Genomic DNA, 17,234 nt, shown 5'->3' on the forward strand with positions numbered 1-17,234 from the left:
CAGGATTTCTTTGTGTGCCCTGGCTGTCCTGGAACTCACTTTATAGACTAGTCTGGCCTCAAACTCAGAGATCTACCTGCCTCTGCCTCCCAAGTTCTGGAATTAAAGGTGTGTGCTACTACTGCCTGGCAAAATTTTAATGATTTATTTTTATTTTATGTGCATTATTTGCCTGCATGTATATCTTTGTGAGGATGTCAGATCCTCTGGAACTGGAGTTATAGGCAGGTGTGATATGCCACATGGGTGCTGAGAATTGAACCTAACTCCTCTAGAAGATCAGCCAGTGCTCTTAACCACTGAGCCGTCTTTCCAGCCCTTGATAATTATTGCTTTTTCAATTTCAATTTCTTTTTCTTCCCTTTCTTCATCTAGTTCCATGTAGCACTTGCTTATTGGAAATTTTATGTTCACTGTTGCTGTAGACCTGGAGTTCATCTCATCCCTGACAGTCAGTCTTGTCCTCAGGGAAACCCAATTAGGGATCACAGTACTTTTTGATGTTGTCTCCATGGTAACCCCATAGTAATGGTGTACATACCTAATATATGTTCTAGGGAGTTTAAGTCTATTTATCTACAAGATATACAAAATAACACATTTTAAGAAAATTTGGGGCTGGGCAATGGTAGTGCATGCCTTTAATCCCAGAACTTGGCAGGCAGAGGCAGGTGGATCTCTGTGAGTTCGAGGTCAGCCTGATTTGCAGAGCGAGCTCCAAGACAGCTAGGGTTACACAGAGAAACCCTGACTTGAAAAACCAAAAAGAAAAAAAAAAGGTTTTTTTTAAAATTTTAAGATGTTTTCTTCTGCATTAAAAATTGTTTATTTTTGATTTTATGTGCACTGGTGTTTTGTCTGCATGTATATCTGTGAGGGTGTTGTGTCCCCTGGAACTGGAGTTACAGTCAGTTGTGAGCTGCCATATGAGGGCTGGGAATTGAACCTGGATCCTCTGGAAGAGCAGCCAGTGCTCTTAACCACTGAGCCATCTCTTCAGCCCCTTCTGCATTTTTTTTAGTGATGGAAAATTTCTTTGAAGTTTTTCTCGCACAGGGAACAGCGGAGAACACAAGCGGTTTCCCCCACACCCCATTTTCACACTTGGAATTAGAACATTAGCGTTGAGTAAGCATAGTCAGGCTGGCAGCAGTTGTCTACACAGGGTCTCCTTGATGGCTGAGGACGTTTTGTGAGATGGTTCTGCTCAGATAGAGAACAGAAAGGCCTCAAGACTTTCAGACTAGAATGGAGGAGGGAGCAGTGATCCAATGAGACAAACTCACTCAGAAACCAAGAGAACAGTTAAAGCCTGCCCTTGCTTTCCTGCCCAGGCAGCCACTCTGCCCCCTGCAGCTGCCCTGCGGGAGGCACCACACTGTCTGGTTGAACTGTCCTGTTCTGAGGTGACCAGATGGCCCTTCGGAGCTGGCTGTCAAGAGCTAGTAACGGCACAGCTTCTCTGTGAGACAGTCCGAGGGGAAGAAAGCCCGCCTCAGTGAGCTGGAGGGGCCGAAGACTTCTCTATGCTCAGGCCTGTGAAGAACAGGTACCATGGCCAAAACTCAAGGGTCTCTGGCACATGCTGAGATCTCTAAGATCCTTTGGTACCATCAGTGGCCACTCAGGGTTGGAACTGACCTCTTTGCCCTTGCCCGCTAATCTCCTAACTCTATGGGTCTGCTAAAGAGCTCCGCTGTTCCCACGCTCCATAAATTCTATTTTGCCTGTGTTATTTGATCTAATTTTCCAGTGAGCTTCCTCAAACACTTCCAGGAAACACTTCGAAAAATAAACAGTTTTGACAATAACTTTTTGATACTTTGACTTATTTCTTGGTATCTGAAATGAATCACGCAGAGGATGGTGGGAAATGGAGAGGCTCTTGGCCATGACCTGCCCTTCCCTGCACTGGCCAGCCCTATAACTACAGGGGTGGGAGGGTGTGAACAGGTATGTGGTTCTTTCTAGGACGTGTGGTAAGAGAACTGAAAAGCAAAGTGTCAGGCATGGAAGGCCATTCACTGGCTCTCCCAGCATCTACCCAAGTACATGTCAGTCGTGGTGGATGTTGTGGTATTGAGCTTCTGAGAGACAGTAGCCTAAGACAGCGCCTGTAACCGGGGCTGGCTCAGCCTCCGTGTGGGGGCTCTACAGAGCTGCTGCCATGCAGCTGGTCTAGGAAACCTCACTGTGGTGCCTGGCACAGCTGAGTGACAGGAGCCAACAAGGCCATATGTCTACAGCAAGCCCCACAGAACCCACCTTTAAACCTCGGATGCACTGCATCTTATAATGTCCTGTTGCCCAAAGAAAGGCACACGGTCAAGTTCACACTCTAGAAGCTGAGACATAGACTATGCCTTTTGTGGGATGGAGAGACAATGCCACACCCACAGAAGCAAGTGGTTCTGTGGATATTTTCTGTAAGACATGCGATACTTGTCTCCAAGTGGTGCTGAAGTCTCATCTTGCCAGAGAGGCTCTCCTGTGAGGGTCCTCACCTGCCTCTCTGATGCTAGAGCCACTTGAGACTGCAAACTGGTTTCTGGGGCACGCGTTTGACTCATGTTTCTGTCTTAACCCAGGTGATTCTAGCTGGTTGTTTCACTGAATTGAGTTGAGTTGAAGCAAACTGCTCAGGCTTTTCCCTAATCACTGCACACGAGGAATCGCTCTGCTGTGTCCCTCCAGAAGCTCCTAGGGTTACGCTCACTCTGCTTTCAGAGTTAGAGAAGTAGTAGAAGGACCTGGCCTGGAACAGCCTCTCTCCATCAGAGGAAGGCCATGGTGCTCATGTTCCCTCTGCAGGCTGGACCTCCCTTCTAGAGGAGCGTCTGCTTTTCAATGAGAAGCAGCAAGATTCAGCAATTTAGAGATGGGATTTCTTTTCCTGCAGGAAGCAGTGGGCAGGGGCAATCACAGGCTGAGTCGGGCAACACCTCTCCCTTCTGGGGCTATCTGTGGCCCTGCCTCATGATTCATCCCATCAACATCACCCCAGGGCCTTTCCAAAACCCACCAGAGGCTGTAGGGCTAGCTCTTTGAGATCAAGTTCTCGGGGAGACCATTGGCCATTTCCCCTGATTCCTCTGATCCAGAACCACTCAAGATCCTGAGTCTAGGGCCAGCCAGAGGTTCAGCAGGGACAGGTGCTGCCACCAAGTCTGACGACCTGCATTCAGTGCCACATGGTGGAACGGGAGGACCAGTTCCAGAAATCCTCATGAGCATGCCCATAAATAACAAATAATGTAATAAACATAATAAGAGATATCATTTAAAAAATTAATGAGAGATGCTGGTTCCAGGTTAGCTCTAGAACTTTCTGACATCGGAGATCACCTGAGGAGTGTCTTAGTTAGGGTTTCTATTGCTGTGAAGAGACACCATGACCATGGCAAATCTTATATAGGAAAACATTTAATTGATACTGGCTTGCAGTTCAGAGGTTTGGTCCATTGTTGTCATGGTGGGAAGCAGGGCAGCACACAGGCAGATGGTGCTGGAGAGGTAGCTGAGCATTCTACATCTGGATCCAAGAAGAGACTGAGACTCATTTCCTCCAACAAGGCCACACCTCCCGATAGTGCCACTCCCTGAGCCTATGGGGGTCACACCTCCCCCGATAGTGCCACCCCTGAGTTTATGGGGGTCACACCTCCCCTGATAGTGCTACCCCCTGAGCCTATGGGGGTCACACCTCCCCTGATAGTGCCACCCCTGAGTTTATGGGGGTCACACCTCCCCCGATAGTGCTACCCCCTGAGCCTATGGGGGTCACACCTCCCGACAGTGCCACCCCCTGAGCCTATGGGGGTCACACCTCCCCCGATAGTGTCACCCCCTGAGCCTATGGGGTCACTTTCTTTCCAGCCACCACAGGCAGTTTGTCAGATTCATCTGGGGGATGGGGCATGAACTATATCATCAGGCCTTGGTTAGTCATGGGACTGGGAGTGAATTTCCTGCAGGAGTCTCCATTCTGGATTCTTCATAAAGCAGTCATTGGCTCCTACTCCTTATTAGCCAAAAATCGACTTAATGCCACAATGTTCTGGCACCCTCCCTAGCACTGGAAGTAAGTAAACCAGCATGGGCCTTGCCCTGAGGAGCTCACAACACCAAGAACACATACATGCCAGGTAGGAGGCGCTGGCAGGAAAGTGCCTCAGAGTTCGGGATCCTCAGAGCAGGATGCATATGCTGGTTGGTTTCCCCCAGTCTGACACAAGTTAGAGTCATCTGGGAAAAGGGAATTTCAGCTGAGTCACAAACAGGGGAGGGGCATGAGAAATGAGTGGCAGACATCTCTGTCCCCTCAGTCCCACCTCAGTGAGGCCAGGCTCACCTCTTGAATCAGGCATCCAGCACCATAAGGACTCCCATGGGAAAGCCCCAAAATCGACAAAAATAAATGCAAACGGGCCCTGAGCCCTAGTGGCATGTACTGAAAAGGGGTACTCATGGAGATGAAGCCTAGCTTAGCCTGGTGGGAGCACACGTGAGAAGGGCGTTCTCCAACACGTGGCCATGGGCCCATGGGAAAAACAGCCCCCCTCCTGATGGGACTTCCAAATGTTAAGTATCTTCTTAAGGATAAGCTTCTCCACCAGCGCAGGTAATCCCAATCAGACCGAATCAGACCAAATTAAAGATGCCCGTGTTTAATGGAGTGCTCCTGGGTGGCCCCGGGAAAGCGTGGAGAGGGGAAGAGAGGGAAGGGGAGACCACGTGAAACCCCGGATACCACGAGTTCATTCTCTGGTGGGTGATGTGGGAGTGTCATATCAATCTGTTGATTTCATTGGTTGAGCAATAAAGAAACTGCTTGGCTGGCCCTGATAGGTTAAAGCATAGGTGGGAGGAGTAAACAGAATAGAATTCTGGGAGGAAGAGGAAGTGAGGTCAGACCCGACAGCTCTGCTCTCTGGAGCAGAGACGCCAGGCTCCGCTCTCCAAGGCAGCTCCGACCCAGGATGGACGTAGGCTAGAATCTTCCTGGTAAACACACCTTGGGGTGCTTACACACATTATTAGAAATGGGCTAGTCCAGGTGCGAGAGTTAGCCGAGAAGAGGCTGAATATAATGGGCAAGCAGTCTTTAAATGAATACAGTTTGTGTGTTGTTATTTCGGGCATAAGCTAGCAGGTGGCTGGGGTGCTGGGGACACAGCCCCGCCGCACCTATTTCAACCGGTGGGGGCAGTTTAAATAGCCTGTGGGAGTGGTCCCGACCTTCCCTGGGGAGGGGTTACCATTTGGCAGGCTTTCTTGGAAGTGGAGTTTGGACTGAGGAACTCCTAGGGGAGGGAGCTTATGCCAGGAGCTGGGATGAAGCTCCCAGCCAAATATTCCACTGAAGTGATGCTTCCAACCAAACACTGGGTGGGTGGTCCTGACTTGTATAAGGATGAGTGAGCCATGGGAAGCAAGCCGGTGAGCAGCAGTCCTCCGTGGCTCCCTCGGATGACGAACTGTAACCTGTAGCCCTTTCTCCCCAGGTTGTTTCTGGTCCTGGTGGTTTATCACAGTGACAGTGTCTTATTTAGGGCTTCCATTGCTGTCAAGAGACAACATGGCATGTTAACTCATATAAAGGAAAACCTTTAATGGAGATGTCGACTTACAGTTTCAGAGGTTCCGTTCATTATAGTGGCGGGACATGGTGCTATGCAGGCAAACAGGGTGCTGGGGAAGTAGCTGAGAGTCCTACATCTTGCAGGCAACAGGAAGTGGTCAGTCTCAGTGGGTATGGGTTGAGCATATATATGAGACCTCAAAGCCTGCCTCCACAGTGACAAACTTCCTCCAGCAAGACCACACCTCCTAATAGTGCCACTTCCTTTGGGGGCCATTTTCTTTCAAACCGCCACAGACAGAAACCTGAAACAATGCACACTGGGGACCGTCATGAAATTCTTCATCCTCAGAGGAGGAAACAGCCCAAGAGAGGGACGATTAGCTGCCCAAAGTCACATAAGTGGCAGCGTTAATAAACATCTACTACATGCTAAGATCAAGGTTAGGCATTGGCAAGAGTAGGGGTCAGGGGAGTTCCAGTTGTAATCACTGGGTCCCAGCCCTCGGTGTACTTAAGTATCACCTGCGGAGAACAATCCCAGCACCCAGGAGGTTGAGGTGGAAATATAGTAAGTTCAAGGGTAGCCTGGCCTACATAACAGACCTGATATGAGAAACTAAAGTAAGAACAATCCCACTCCACCCCACAAAGACCTCAGCACATAGAGCCTGTCTTGGTCTAAGGATGGACCTTGGCAGGGAAATGCCTATCTTTCCTTTGTCCTTCTCACCCCACCCCCTGCCTCTTCTGCTGTGCTCCTGTTGTGAAAGGCAAAGGGAATTTTACCAGGCCTCCAAGTGGCTCTGGTGTGCAGCTACATTGACAGCCACTGGGCTAAGTGACAAAGCAGACAGAAATGCAGCAAAGACCAAGGAATAGCTGAAACTTGTGATTGGCAGGGAATGAGCAGGAGGCTGAGAAGCTGCAGGGTGCATCTGCAGGAAGTGAGGTCACACTACAGAGCTGTGATTCCGGGGGCAGAAAGCACAAGGCATAGGCTGTCCTGGGTGGGAGAGCCATGATGTGCTGGGAGGTGCCGGGCTCTGCAGAGCCACCAAACCTTGCCATGGTGCCTGTCTAGCAGGTGCTCTCAGTCTGTAGCCTGAAACAGGTTCTTGTTCCTCTACTCCAAACACCCTCCCCCAAGTGCACAGTGCTTGAGAATGCCCCAGCAGCCAGCTCTGTGATCCACCTACTTAGAGAACAGTCAGCAGAGTGCGGAGGAACAGGTGAATTGTCCCGTAACAGAGACAGTCAAACCGACTGAAAGTCTAATACCTGGTCGTGGGAAGCTTCCATCCAGCGCACCAGCCTCTGGCTTTGACTACCCAGTATTGCCATTTTCCTGGCATCAGGAAACTGAAGTACAATGGGACATCTGAGAGCTGGTGGGGCACTGCCCCGGTCCAGCTCTCTCCTGTTGAGCTGTGGAGATCATGGAGACCCCATCCTTCAGTTTAGATGATGCACCAGCTCAGTGCCCACCAAGCAATCAAAGGAATCTGTTACTCATTGCTTCAGTTCCTACTGAGTGAACCCAGTTACTATAGCAACCGAATGTGCTTCTTTATTACTGGATGGAAGGCTTTAATTTTGTATTAAAAGAGTTTGGCCAGATAGTCATGTTGCCATGACTCGGGCTGTCGGACCACAGTTAGGATGCCTTGGAATGGCCACAGATCTGTCGGTCTAATTGATGGATCTAGGTCTGGGAAAACCCAGGCTGCACTGCATTGAGAGCGAGAGACAGGGAGGCTCCCCTGGTGCTGGGCTGGAATCTTTCCCTGTTCCCAGATGACTCTATGGGAGGCCTCTCAGCCATGCATGCTCATGGTGGCCTTGCTTGGCTGCTTTGCTCCACCCCCTCCCAATGGACAGCCACACATGCATTATGACCCTGTATGGTCACAGTACAGGAAGGGGGAAGCTGAGGCCCCCTCCGCAGCCACCTCTCTTGCCTCTCAGTGGCCTGCTAGCATGTCCAGAACTTGCTACTGTAGCTCATAAATGTCACAGGCAGACACTAAGAGCAAGAAACACCCCCTCTTCACCCCACTGTCTACAGCATGTGACTCACCTGTTTGCCTTCTATCTGTAGCTGGGGTACCAGAGACTATCTGACTCGCAGCCTTATTCTTGGAGACCTCAGGCCCGGGCAGCTGAGTCTTCTCTTCCTCTTGGGATGAAACAACTCATGGGAAGGAGTGGAGAAGGGCGAAGGCCTAGGGGTGGGGCCCAGACCTTGTGGGAGGTAGAGGCAGTCTGTTGCAGGCGAGAATGGGCAGGGAAGGGAGCTTAGTCCTTCTACCCTTTGGCCAGCCATCTTTTCTCCTTTGTGGATGCTGGATTTTGGTTAAACTCATCTTTCCCCAGTTCCTGCCACAGCTTCAGCCTCTTTTGCTCCCAGCCTGACTGTTTGCTGCCTTTTCAGAACTGGTCATCCAAGACAGGACTCAGGTCATTCTCTTTCAGGATGTACAGGTGGGGATACCTGCCCCCCGAGGCTCTCTGCCCCAGAGTGCCCTGTGCACCAGAGTGCGGGACCTTCGCCCTAGCTCTTCATTAAAGGCCAGCAGAAGTCGTGCTGGAAGGGAACAGCTTCCCAGGCTTCTGAGCAGAATACATGGGGGTGTGTGGCAGCAGGTGGCATCCAGGGATGTACAGGGGGTGTGATGGGCACCTCCAATGTCCTGGCTATAGCCTCAGCCGTAGGCAGGCCCCAGTTGCTTGGGACCTTCAAGGCTCCTCTGCTCAGAGATGGTTGAGCTTGCTGAAAGACAGAAGTACAACTGTCTGAGCAGTCATCAAACATAATGGGACCCCACAGTGGGGCTTCCTTGGGGACAAAGGCTGGGCCTTCCCCACATAATCTCAATGGAGTGTGGGCAAGGTAGGTAGCAGGTATCTAAGAAATGCCTGCTGCAGTGGGTTCTCATGACCGGGCCCCAGGGTTTAAATATTTGAAGAAGGCTGGAACTGGAAAGGAATGGAGACAGAGCCGAGCCCAGTCCTCACTTTATGGGAAGACCAAGATGCTACCCTTTGTAAGGCTAAAAGTAACAGTCATAGCTCATATTAACAATCGCTAATAGTCACCGCTTTGCTCATGGTAGCTAATAGAGTGGTAGGGGTTAGGCAGGGTGTGTTGCACACTGTACATACTACTGCGCATGACACATGCGATGTGCCCGCTGTAGCCTCCTCTGACTTGCTTGCAGTGGATGTCACATTCCTGGACAAGAGAACGAAGGGGAATTGGGGTTCAGGAACTCACCCAAGGTTACCAAACTGCTTAGTCCTAGGCTCAGGAGCCAGGCAATGGATGCTCCATGCATTGCTCGAGTGCTCTGTGGTCGGCAGACACTTGCTGCCTCTTCCAAGTTGGAATCAGAAACCCGGTCACTGGTGAGCTCAGTAACACAGGAAACACTCCTTCTCCATCACACAACCCTCGCTGAAGCTCAGAGATGTGGGGTTTCTGGGGTTTCTGGCTTTGTTACCCTTTTAAACACAGAAGCACTTTTAATCCTTCTTAGCACAAACTGACACATGGAGGCTGGATCCTTCACGCTAGAGGGAGTGTGGCAGTGTATAGCAGAAAGAGACTGACCCAAGGCCTTAGTGCTCTGCTCTTGGGATTGGCGGGAGTTTTGTCCCCACACCAGACATGAACCCCAGAGGGACGCTCAGCAGTTAACCCAGCTCTAACACTCCACTCGAAGTTAGCATTAGATGCCGCTGGCAGTAGATGGAAGCCACTCGTTCGTTTCCTGACTGCCCAGAACCGAAATAATCACACAGAAACTATATTAATTAAAACACTGCTTGGCCTATTAGCTTACGCTTCTTATTAACTAACTCTTACATCTTAAATTAACCCATTTCTATTTTTTTATATTTTATCACGAGCTCATGGTTTACCAGTAAAGTTTTGGGGCATCTGCCTCCTTAGGCAGCTACATGGCATCTCTCTGACTCTGCCTTCTTTTCTCCTCTATCTCTGCTTGAAATTCCCACCTTGCTCAATTCTGCACTGCCATAGGCCCAAAGCAGATTCTTTATTAACCAATGGTAATAAAACACATTCACAGCATGCAGAGGGGAATCCTACATCAATTGACTACTGACCTGGTCCCTCAGCTCTGGCTCCACTCCTAAAGCCCATATTGGGCTGTCTGACTGGCCAGCTGTGAGTCAGGTCCACTGTGACCTGGGCCTTGGATTTGAGTCATCTGCTGGAGCCAGGGAGACATTTGCACAGTTCTTCAGGATGTTTCAGAGAATCCTGTTAGCAGCAAGCTGGAATGGACTCCCAGGCAGGAGTGTGGGAAGGGCACAGAGCTCCTGGGGTTTCTGTGGGTGTGCTGCCCTGCAGGTACCTCCATATGCTCAGCTATCCAGAAGTCTCCAGACCTTGTCCTTGGGTTCTGCAGAGGCTCACTATGTGGCACATTTGATGAAATGTTTTGCCACTAATGCCACCTGGGGAGGGTGAGACTGATAGCCATTTTCTTCCTAGTTCCTACCCCGTGGATGACCAGCACTTCCCAAGCAGTCATGGTCCGGGCATTCAGTCACAACATGGGCATTTAGGAGATTTTGACTGTGCTGGCGGTGTGGCTCAGTGGCAAAAACTTGCCTGGCTTGTGTGAAGACCTGGTCTTAAACCCCAGCACTAAGTAATAGTAGCCAGGTATGATCACTTTTAATCCCAGCATTCAGGAGGCAGAAACAAGTAGATCTCTGTGAGTTCAAGGCCAGCCTACTCCACATAACAAAACTCAGGACTGCCAGAGCTACATAGTAAAACCCTGTCTCAAAACAAAACAAAACATCCTCCTAGTCATTTTTGAAGCTCATTGTGTGTGTGTGTGTGTGGTATTGGATGTGTATGTATGGTGTGTTTGTGTGTGGTGTGTACATATGTGTGTGCGTGCATGGGTAGTGTGTGTGTGTTGCTGGGGATCAAATCCAGCGTCCTGTGCATACTCTGCCAAACCGTGTCCTCTCCTGAGGTTTTAATAACTGCATGCCTCAGCCAAGGTAAAGACCAAATATATTCTTTTTGATTATAAATCTCAATATCTAGCTTGTCATGCTGGCTTATTCTTGTAATCCCAGCACTAGAAAAGTTGAGGCAAGAGGATTTCCATGAGTTTAAGGCTAGTTGGCTACAGGGTGAGACCTTGTCTCAGACAGACAGACAGGCAGACAGACAGACAGGCATGACAGTATCCTAGGAAACAACTTGCAGAGGAGGAATACAAGGAGCAGAGAGTGAGCATATTAGCCAGGACCTTCAGCTGACCACACAGGTCTCGACTCTTGACTGGGACTCTCACCACATGTAGAATTCCAGCCTGCCCCTGAGGTGGTAAGGACAGGGGAACCCCATTAGCCTCTCCTGTGATGCTCCTGCTCACCTGTCCTGGCCACACTAACACACTCTCTGCTCCCCCAGCTCTTTGTGATCGACAATGGTGCAGATGACTGGCGGATAGCCATGACCTACGAGCGTATCCTCTACATCAGCCTGGAGATGCTGGTGTGTGCCATCCACCCCATTCCTGGAGAGTACAAGTTCTTCTGGACCGCACGCCTGGCCTTCTCCTACACCCCTTCTCGGGCAGAGGCGGATGTGGACATCATCCTGTCCATCCCCATGTTCTTGCGCCTGTACCTGATCGCCCGAGTTATGCTGCTGCACAGCAAGCTCTTCACCGACGCCTCCTCCCGAAGCATCGGGGCCCTCAACAAGATCAACTTCAACACCAGGTTCGTCATGAAGACGCTCATGACCATCTGCCCCGGCACGGTGCTGCTGGTGTTCAGCATCTCTCTGTGGATCATCGCCGCCTGGACCGTACGCGTCTGCGAAAGGTATTCCAGGGAGCCTCTGAACATGGTACGGGGAAGGGAGGCGGAGCAGGGAGGCCCAGGTCTGAGGTCTGATGGAGGGGGCGGGAATGTTCTCAGACCCCTCAAAGGAGAAAGAAAATGGGAATGAGAAGGTAGAGCTGGTTTAGAATGTTGACCAATGGAGCCCAGGTGAGAGGGAAACACACAGAACTAACTTCTGTTCCTTCCTTAGAGCAGTGTGTAAAAGCCTTCTGGTTGCGTCTTAGCTCCTATTCTGTATTTATCAATTTTCAAGTTTCTGATTGCTCTCCCCTTGGAGATGAATAGTGCTTGCTGATGTTTAAAATGCTCCTATAAGTCCTGCCGTAATGAAGCCTGTTCATTTTGCTTCAGTATCAGCATCACTGGGGGACTTGTTAGAATCCAGGGCTTTCGCCCCAGAGTTATTGACTCAGCAATGATGTTCTAGAGCCTCTCACCCTGATTCATATGGACTTTAGAGCTGGAGAACTATGTTGTGGTGAAATAGATTTGGCAAAGATTGCAGGGAGCCGGTGATTCAGGAAACCGATGATGGGAGCGAAGGACCTGCGGCCTGAGACCGCGGGCTCTGTGATGAACAGCCAGTTCTCAGAAGAGCCACCCTTGTGGCTCCCATTAGGACCGATAGGACCTTACCTCCCTCCTCCACTCCTCAGCCCAGTTGGGGACACCTGCCTTTTTCAAGCTGACACCGTAGTTCATTCTAATCTTATTTCACATGGAGGGTCCACATGGAGGCAAGGCCTCTGGAGTCTGCCCAAGAAGCTGAAGTTTCCTCATTTTAAAGTAAGAGTCACTTGAAATGAAATAGATAAAGCCATGCTCCAGGGGTAGAGAGCTTCTCTGTGTGGGAAGCCCAGAGAAAATCTGTGCGGCTTACACAGACCCCGGCAGCTGCCCTAATGCATTCAGTGCTTACAGTCTGTTTGTCCTTCTGTGTGCCCGGGTCCGAGCAGATATAAAACAAGACAGAGAATCCAAGTGGAGAGTTAGCTAGAATAGACCTCACACAGGAGCCATGAACTAAGTTTCCCACTGGCTTTGGGGTGTTATCTGTGACTTTCAGATTCCAGATGGAAGCACTGTGCTGCCCGGAACACGGTCCTTAGATTGAGAGGGGCAGCCTCTGAGGACCAAACTGTGACTGTCAGTATTGGAGGCCTCTGAGAGAGTCCCAGACCACAGCAGCTGACTATCTAGAGCCCTACCACAGCTCCGCAGCAGAGCCCTTCTCCCAGCAGGAATCCACACTGAACAGTTCCCGGGAACTTTCCTACACCAGAGAAAGTGGAGCTCTGTCTGTTTCCAATCCCAAACTCCTCAAGGGACTGTTTACTGTTTATTTGAGACAGGGTGGTCCAAGCTGGCCTTGAACTTGTGATCCTTCTGTGCTGTTTCCACATCCCCTCCTCCTGCTTCCTCACACTGGGATGGCAGGTACCCACCATGCTGGCTGCCTTATGGGACTCTCTGCTGAGGAATAGCAGCTACTCCGCCTCCCTGGGCTTTAATAAAGAATAAAGGATAACAATACTGCTTTATAGGATTTATTGCTAGAGTCCAGCAAGGCGACCCTTGCAATGGCAATCAATTAATAACGGGCATTGTAGGATCCCCAAGTAACTCAGGAACTTTGTGGTTGCCTTTTTTTAATAACCAGAATAGACAGACTCCTACCAAATCCCGCTGATACTTACCCTGTTTTCCTTTCTGATCATCAGAAGCCAAGATTTCCAACAGTGGTAATTGAATTTGTATAGCCTTTTGGGACACTTGAGGTTTTCCATGTTTGTCCCTTGTCTGGCATGTATTTCAGATGAACAGTCAGCCTGAACATACCACCAGGTATCCCCAAATGAGCTGCATTGTTTATTGAAACTGTCACAAGTTTAGCAACTTATTTATTTGTTTCTGGAGAATAACCACATTGTGGAAACCCTCGTTTTCAGAAGTCTTTGCATCATAGTTGATATTTAATACCTTCCAAAGCTTCCAGGTCCAGATTGGGTTAGTCTGGTTAGACAAGGTTAGCTTGCATCAAGATGGTTTATTTAGCCCAGGTTAAGCAAGATTAGCCCTTGTTAAACTAGATTAGTCTGTGCTGCTACAGAATCCCCAGCTGCTTTCTATGCAAACATGACTCAAGAGACCCAGCTGCAGATCGGGAAGCAGAGCCAGCCAGACCCTCCCATAGCCTGGCCTTTAAGGACACAGGCTTCGGGATGGGTTAGTGCTGAGCTCAGTGCCCTGGCTCCTGCTGCTCACGCTGCTGCCTCTATAACTCACGTTCCATGCTATCCCAGATTAACCTAACAGCAGACACAAGGAACCCTGACTGTCCTCACGCTGGAGTCGCTGGACTGGCTGCTGGGAAGTAACTGGTTTGCAGTCACAGGGCTCCACAGTGCGCAGCCATAATGCAAGCCTGATTTCCACTCTAAACTTCACATTTATCTTGTCAACCCAAGCTGGATCCTACAAGGCCAGGAAATTGTGCCCCAGACTGTCCTAGCCATGTCCCCAGTCTGAGGTCTAAAGGCCACTGTGGTGACATAAAAATGCCAGGCTTGCTGTTTGGTCTTTTCTGACGTCAGTGCCCTTCACCACTCTGCCATGCTGCTGCCAGGGTTGACTCCATGCTCAATGATGTCTTCATGTGTGTGCATACATGTGTACACATGCATGTATGATGTCTGTGCAACTGTGGATGTGCATGTGTGTGCGCAATGGTATCAGCGTGCACCTGCTCCACCCTGTGCTGATTGGGGCACTCATTGCCTTCACCTGGGATTGTGGCACCTCTCAGGAGAGCTGCCTGATTCGGGGTCACACCCCTTTTCAGAGGTGGCAGGAACCCACTGACTGACAGGGAGTTTGGAGAGCCCTTTGCCTCCTGGAGCCTAACTCTCTAGGGCCATCTAGAGGTTTCTGTTACCATTGCACCACAGCTAGTCTGTGCCATGCTTCCTGTGTTGATCCAGAGAGCAGCCCCACCCACAAATTTCTGTCCCCAAATCTCATGGTCTTTGGCTCTTGCCCAGAATCTGACTTATGGGGCCATGAAAGTATACACAGACCAAGTAATCAGGCAAAACTCCTTGCAATGGTCGGCTAGTCCTTTTCAGAGCTGTAGGTAATACTGTGCTTCCCAAGGTTGATTCCTAAGCATGACTGGCCGAGACACTGAGACAGGGGCTGCACTGCGAGGCTGGAGAGCTGGACCAGGGTAGGAGAGGAATACGGCAAAGATGACCTTGTTCTCTCTCAGCTTGACCTGATGGAGACTCTGTCACCAAGTGACTTGCCATGGGCATTAAGCGCCATGATGGGTTCTAGAACCTTCTCTGGCTCTGCCACCTAGGCCAGGCTTCGCATAGGGTCCAGGTGGCTTCCGTCAACTGTACTCGATCCTAGCTGTATGCACATGCTTTTGAAGTTGCTATGGAAATCCCTCTTCAGCAAGATGCATTTTTGAAATCATGTCTCCTATCTGGGCTTGGTTTTTATGGGACAATAAATATTTCTACATCTCTTGCCAAGGACAGACAGGAGTTAATAATGGCACAGAGGAGCCCTGTGTTGGGAGAGCAACACCTGGTTGCCAGGAGGGCAGTGGCAACATCAGCTTGTTTTCCCGGGACCCCAGAGATGCATGACATCACTGCCTTTGAGTCCTGACAGTGGCAGCACTCAGCATTCTCCAGGATTCTCTTGGCTGCATGCCCACCTCCCACAGGCCTTCCAGGGCCACCCCAGGAACCTCCTCATTAAACACTGTCAAATGCCAAGCAGCAGTAGAAAGGGAACAGAGGAGGCCCCAGGTCCCAGTGCATCAGGCTGGGGAAGTCAGCTTTCCCTGTACACCCTGAGCCATGCTCTGGCTGCCCACGTGTGTGTTTGTCTCCTTGGAAGAAGCAGAAAAGCTTCCATGGCACTGACAAACATGGGCTGCATCTTGCTTTGCAAGTAAACCTTCCCATCTTCTTGAATGCTTGGACCCTTTTGGATTCTCCGGCCTGTTAGCAGGTGTTTGATCTTGACTGTGTAAATTTTATTTCTTTCTTACAGATATTCTAATGAAGAGTTTGTTTCTAGAGATCTGGCCTGCAGGGTCAGAGGGAACCAGGCCGTTACTGGGGTTGGGGTTATAGCTCAGGGAAAACACTTGTCTGGCATGCACGAGGCCTTAAGTTGATCCTCAGAAGTATAGAGGAGGAGAAGAAGGAGGGGCCAAACTATACTCCTGCTCTCTGCTAGTATCTGGGGAAGCTCTGAGGCAGGAGCAGGAGGGAACAGGGGGGCCATGGCAGTGGCTTTGATGTGAAGAAAGCATGTCTACAGGATGACGCATTGCAAATGTAGTTGAAAACATAATCTAAACCTTTAGGTTCCCACAAGTAGGATTTAAAAACAAAGATTTATCTTTATGCTTGGGTGTTTTGCCTGCACGTGTGTCTGTGCAGTGCCCATAGATGCCAGGAGAGAGCATCAAGATCCACTGGAACTGGAGTCCCAGACAGTTGGGAGCTGCCTTGTGGGTGCTGGGAGTCAAACCTGGTCCTCTGGAAGAGCAGCCAGTGTGCTGTAACCACCGAGAGAAACCCCTCTGGCTCCCACAAGTAGGACTTTAAAACCATGCAATAAGGAAAACTAGCATCAGCCATGAGTCTCCCGCACACCCTAAGTTGGTACCTCACCTGTCTGAGGCCTCATGTTTGTGTGACATCCCGGTTCCACACAGGATGAAGCTAAGGCATGAGGAAGTTAGGCGACATGTACTTTCCATACATCAGGTCCCGCTAAGCTAAGACAGAAGAAACAAGGACTTGGGACTGGAAAGTGTAAGGACAGAAAACACAAAACCAGATGACAGAAAACCAAATTTATAATAATCCAAAATTTATAATGATCAACAGTAGTTGCATTTGCCTCCTCAATTAAAAGACAGTGTCCCTTACTTTGATGAGATTTCAAAGCAATAGTTATTTTCATGCTATTTTAAGAAGAGGAAGCTAAAGCAAAGGGATCCAGAAAAAAGTAAGAGCCAGGAGTTATTATGTAAATGCGAAGCAGAGGGCAATGGGGCCAGGCTGACTTCATCGCATAAACTGCTATGTGGTTCAAAGAACCGCTTAACATTTTAGATGAAAAGGGGCTGGAGAGATGGCTCATCAATCAGGAGCACTGGCTGCTCTTCCAGAGGACCAGAGTTTGATTCCCAGTACTCCAGTTCTTCTCTGCAGGAGCCAGACCCACAAGTGCACAGACATGATGTAAGTGAAACACTCGTACACACGGAACAAGAGAAACTGGCACTGATGAACGCTGCAGCACAGAGTGCACTTTCGTCCTGGAAAGACGAGCGTGGGAATCTCGGGCTGGAGAGATGGCTTGGTGGTGAAGCTGAGGATCAGCTTTGGGTCCCCAGAACCCACATAAGAGCCCAGTGGGTGTGGCAGTCACCTGTGAGCTCATCGCTCAGGAAATAGGGATAGAATCTCCCCAGCAAGCTGGCCAGCCAGACAAGCCAAAATGGCAAGTCCAGGTTTACTGAGACATCCTGCCTCAATATATAAGGTGGACATGGACTGAGGAAGACATTCAACATCAACTTTGGGCCTCCATATAGACACATGTACTCCACCCCACACACATGCACCCCACCCCCACACACCCCACACACATGCACCCCACCCACACACACATGCACCCCACCCCCACACACACCCCACACACATGCACCCCACCC

At 50.0% G+C, this 17,234-nt stretch overlaps 1 protein-coding gene across 2 annotated transcripts in view; it reads left to right on the forward strand.

The window, feature by feature from the left end:
- The window catches only part of Kcnn3 (potassium calcium-activated channel subfamily N member 3), a 147,041-nt gene that overhangs the window by 76,559 nt on the left and 53,248 nt on the right, over window positions 1-17,234 (forward strand). For both annotated transcript variants that reach the window (XM_050118747.1, XM_050118748.1), the window contains exon 3: window positions 11,046-11,464. In XM_050118747.1, the coding sequence (XP_049974704.1) occupies window positions 11,046-11,464 (419 nt within the window). The remainder of the gene's footprint in view (window positions 1-11,045; window positions 11,465-17,234) is intronic.

This window comes from Alexandromys fortis, unplaced genomic scaffold (genome assembly GCF_014885135.2).
Source record: "Alexandromys fortis isolate MF-2015 unplaced genomic scaffold, M_Fortis_MF-2015_v1.1 scaffold_152, whole genome shotgun sequence".
Classification (NCBI taxonomy): Eukaryota; Metazoa; Chordata; class Mammalia; order Rodentia; family Cricetidae; genus Alexandromys; species Alexandromys fortis.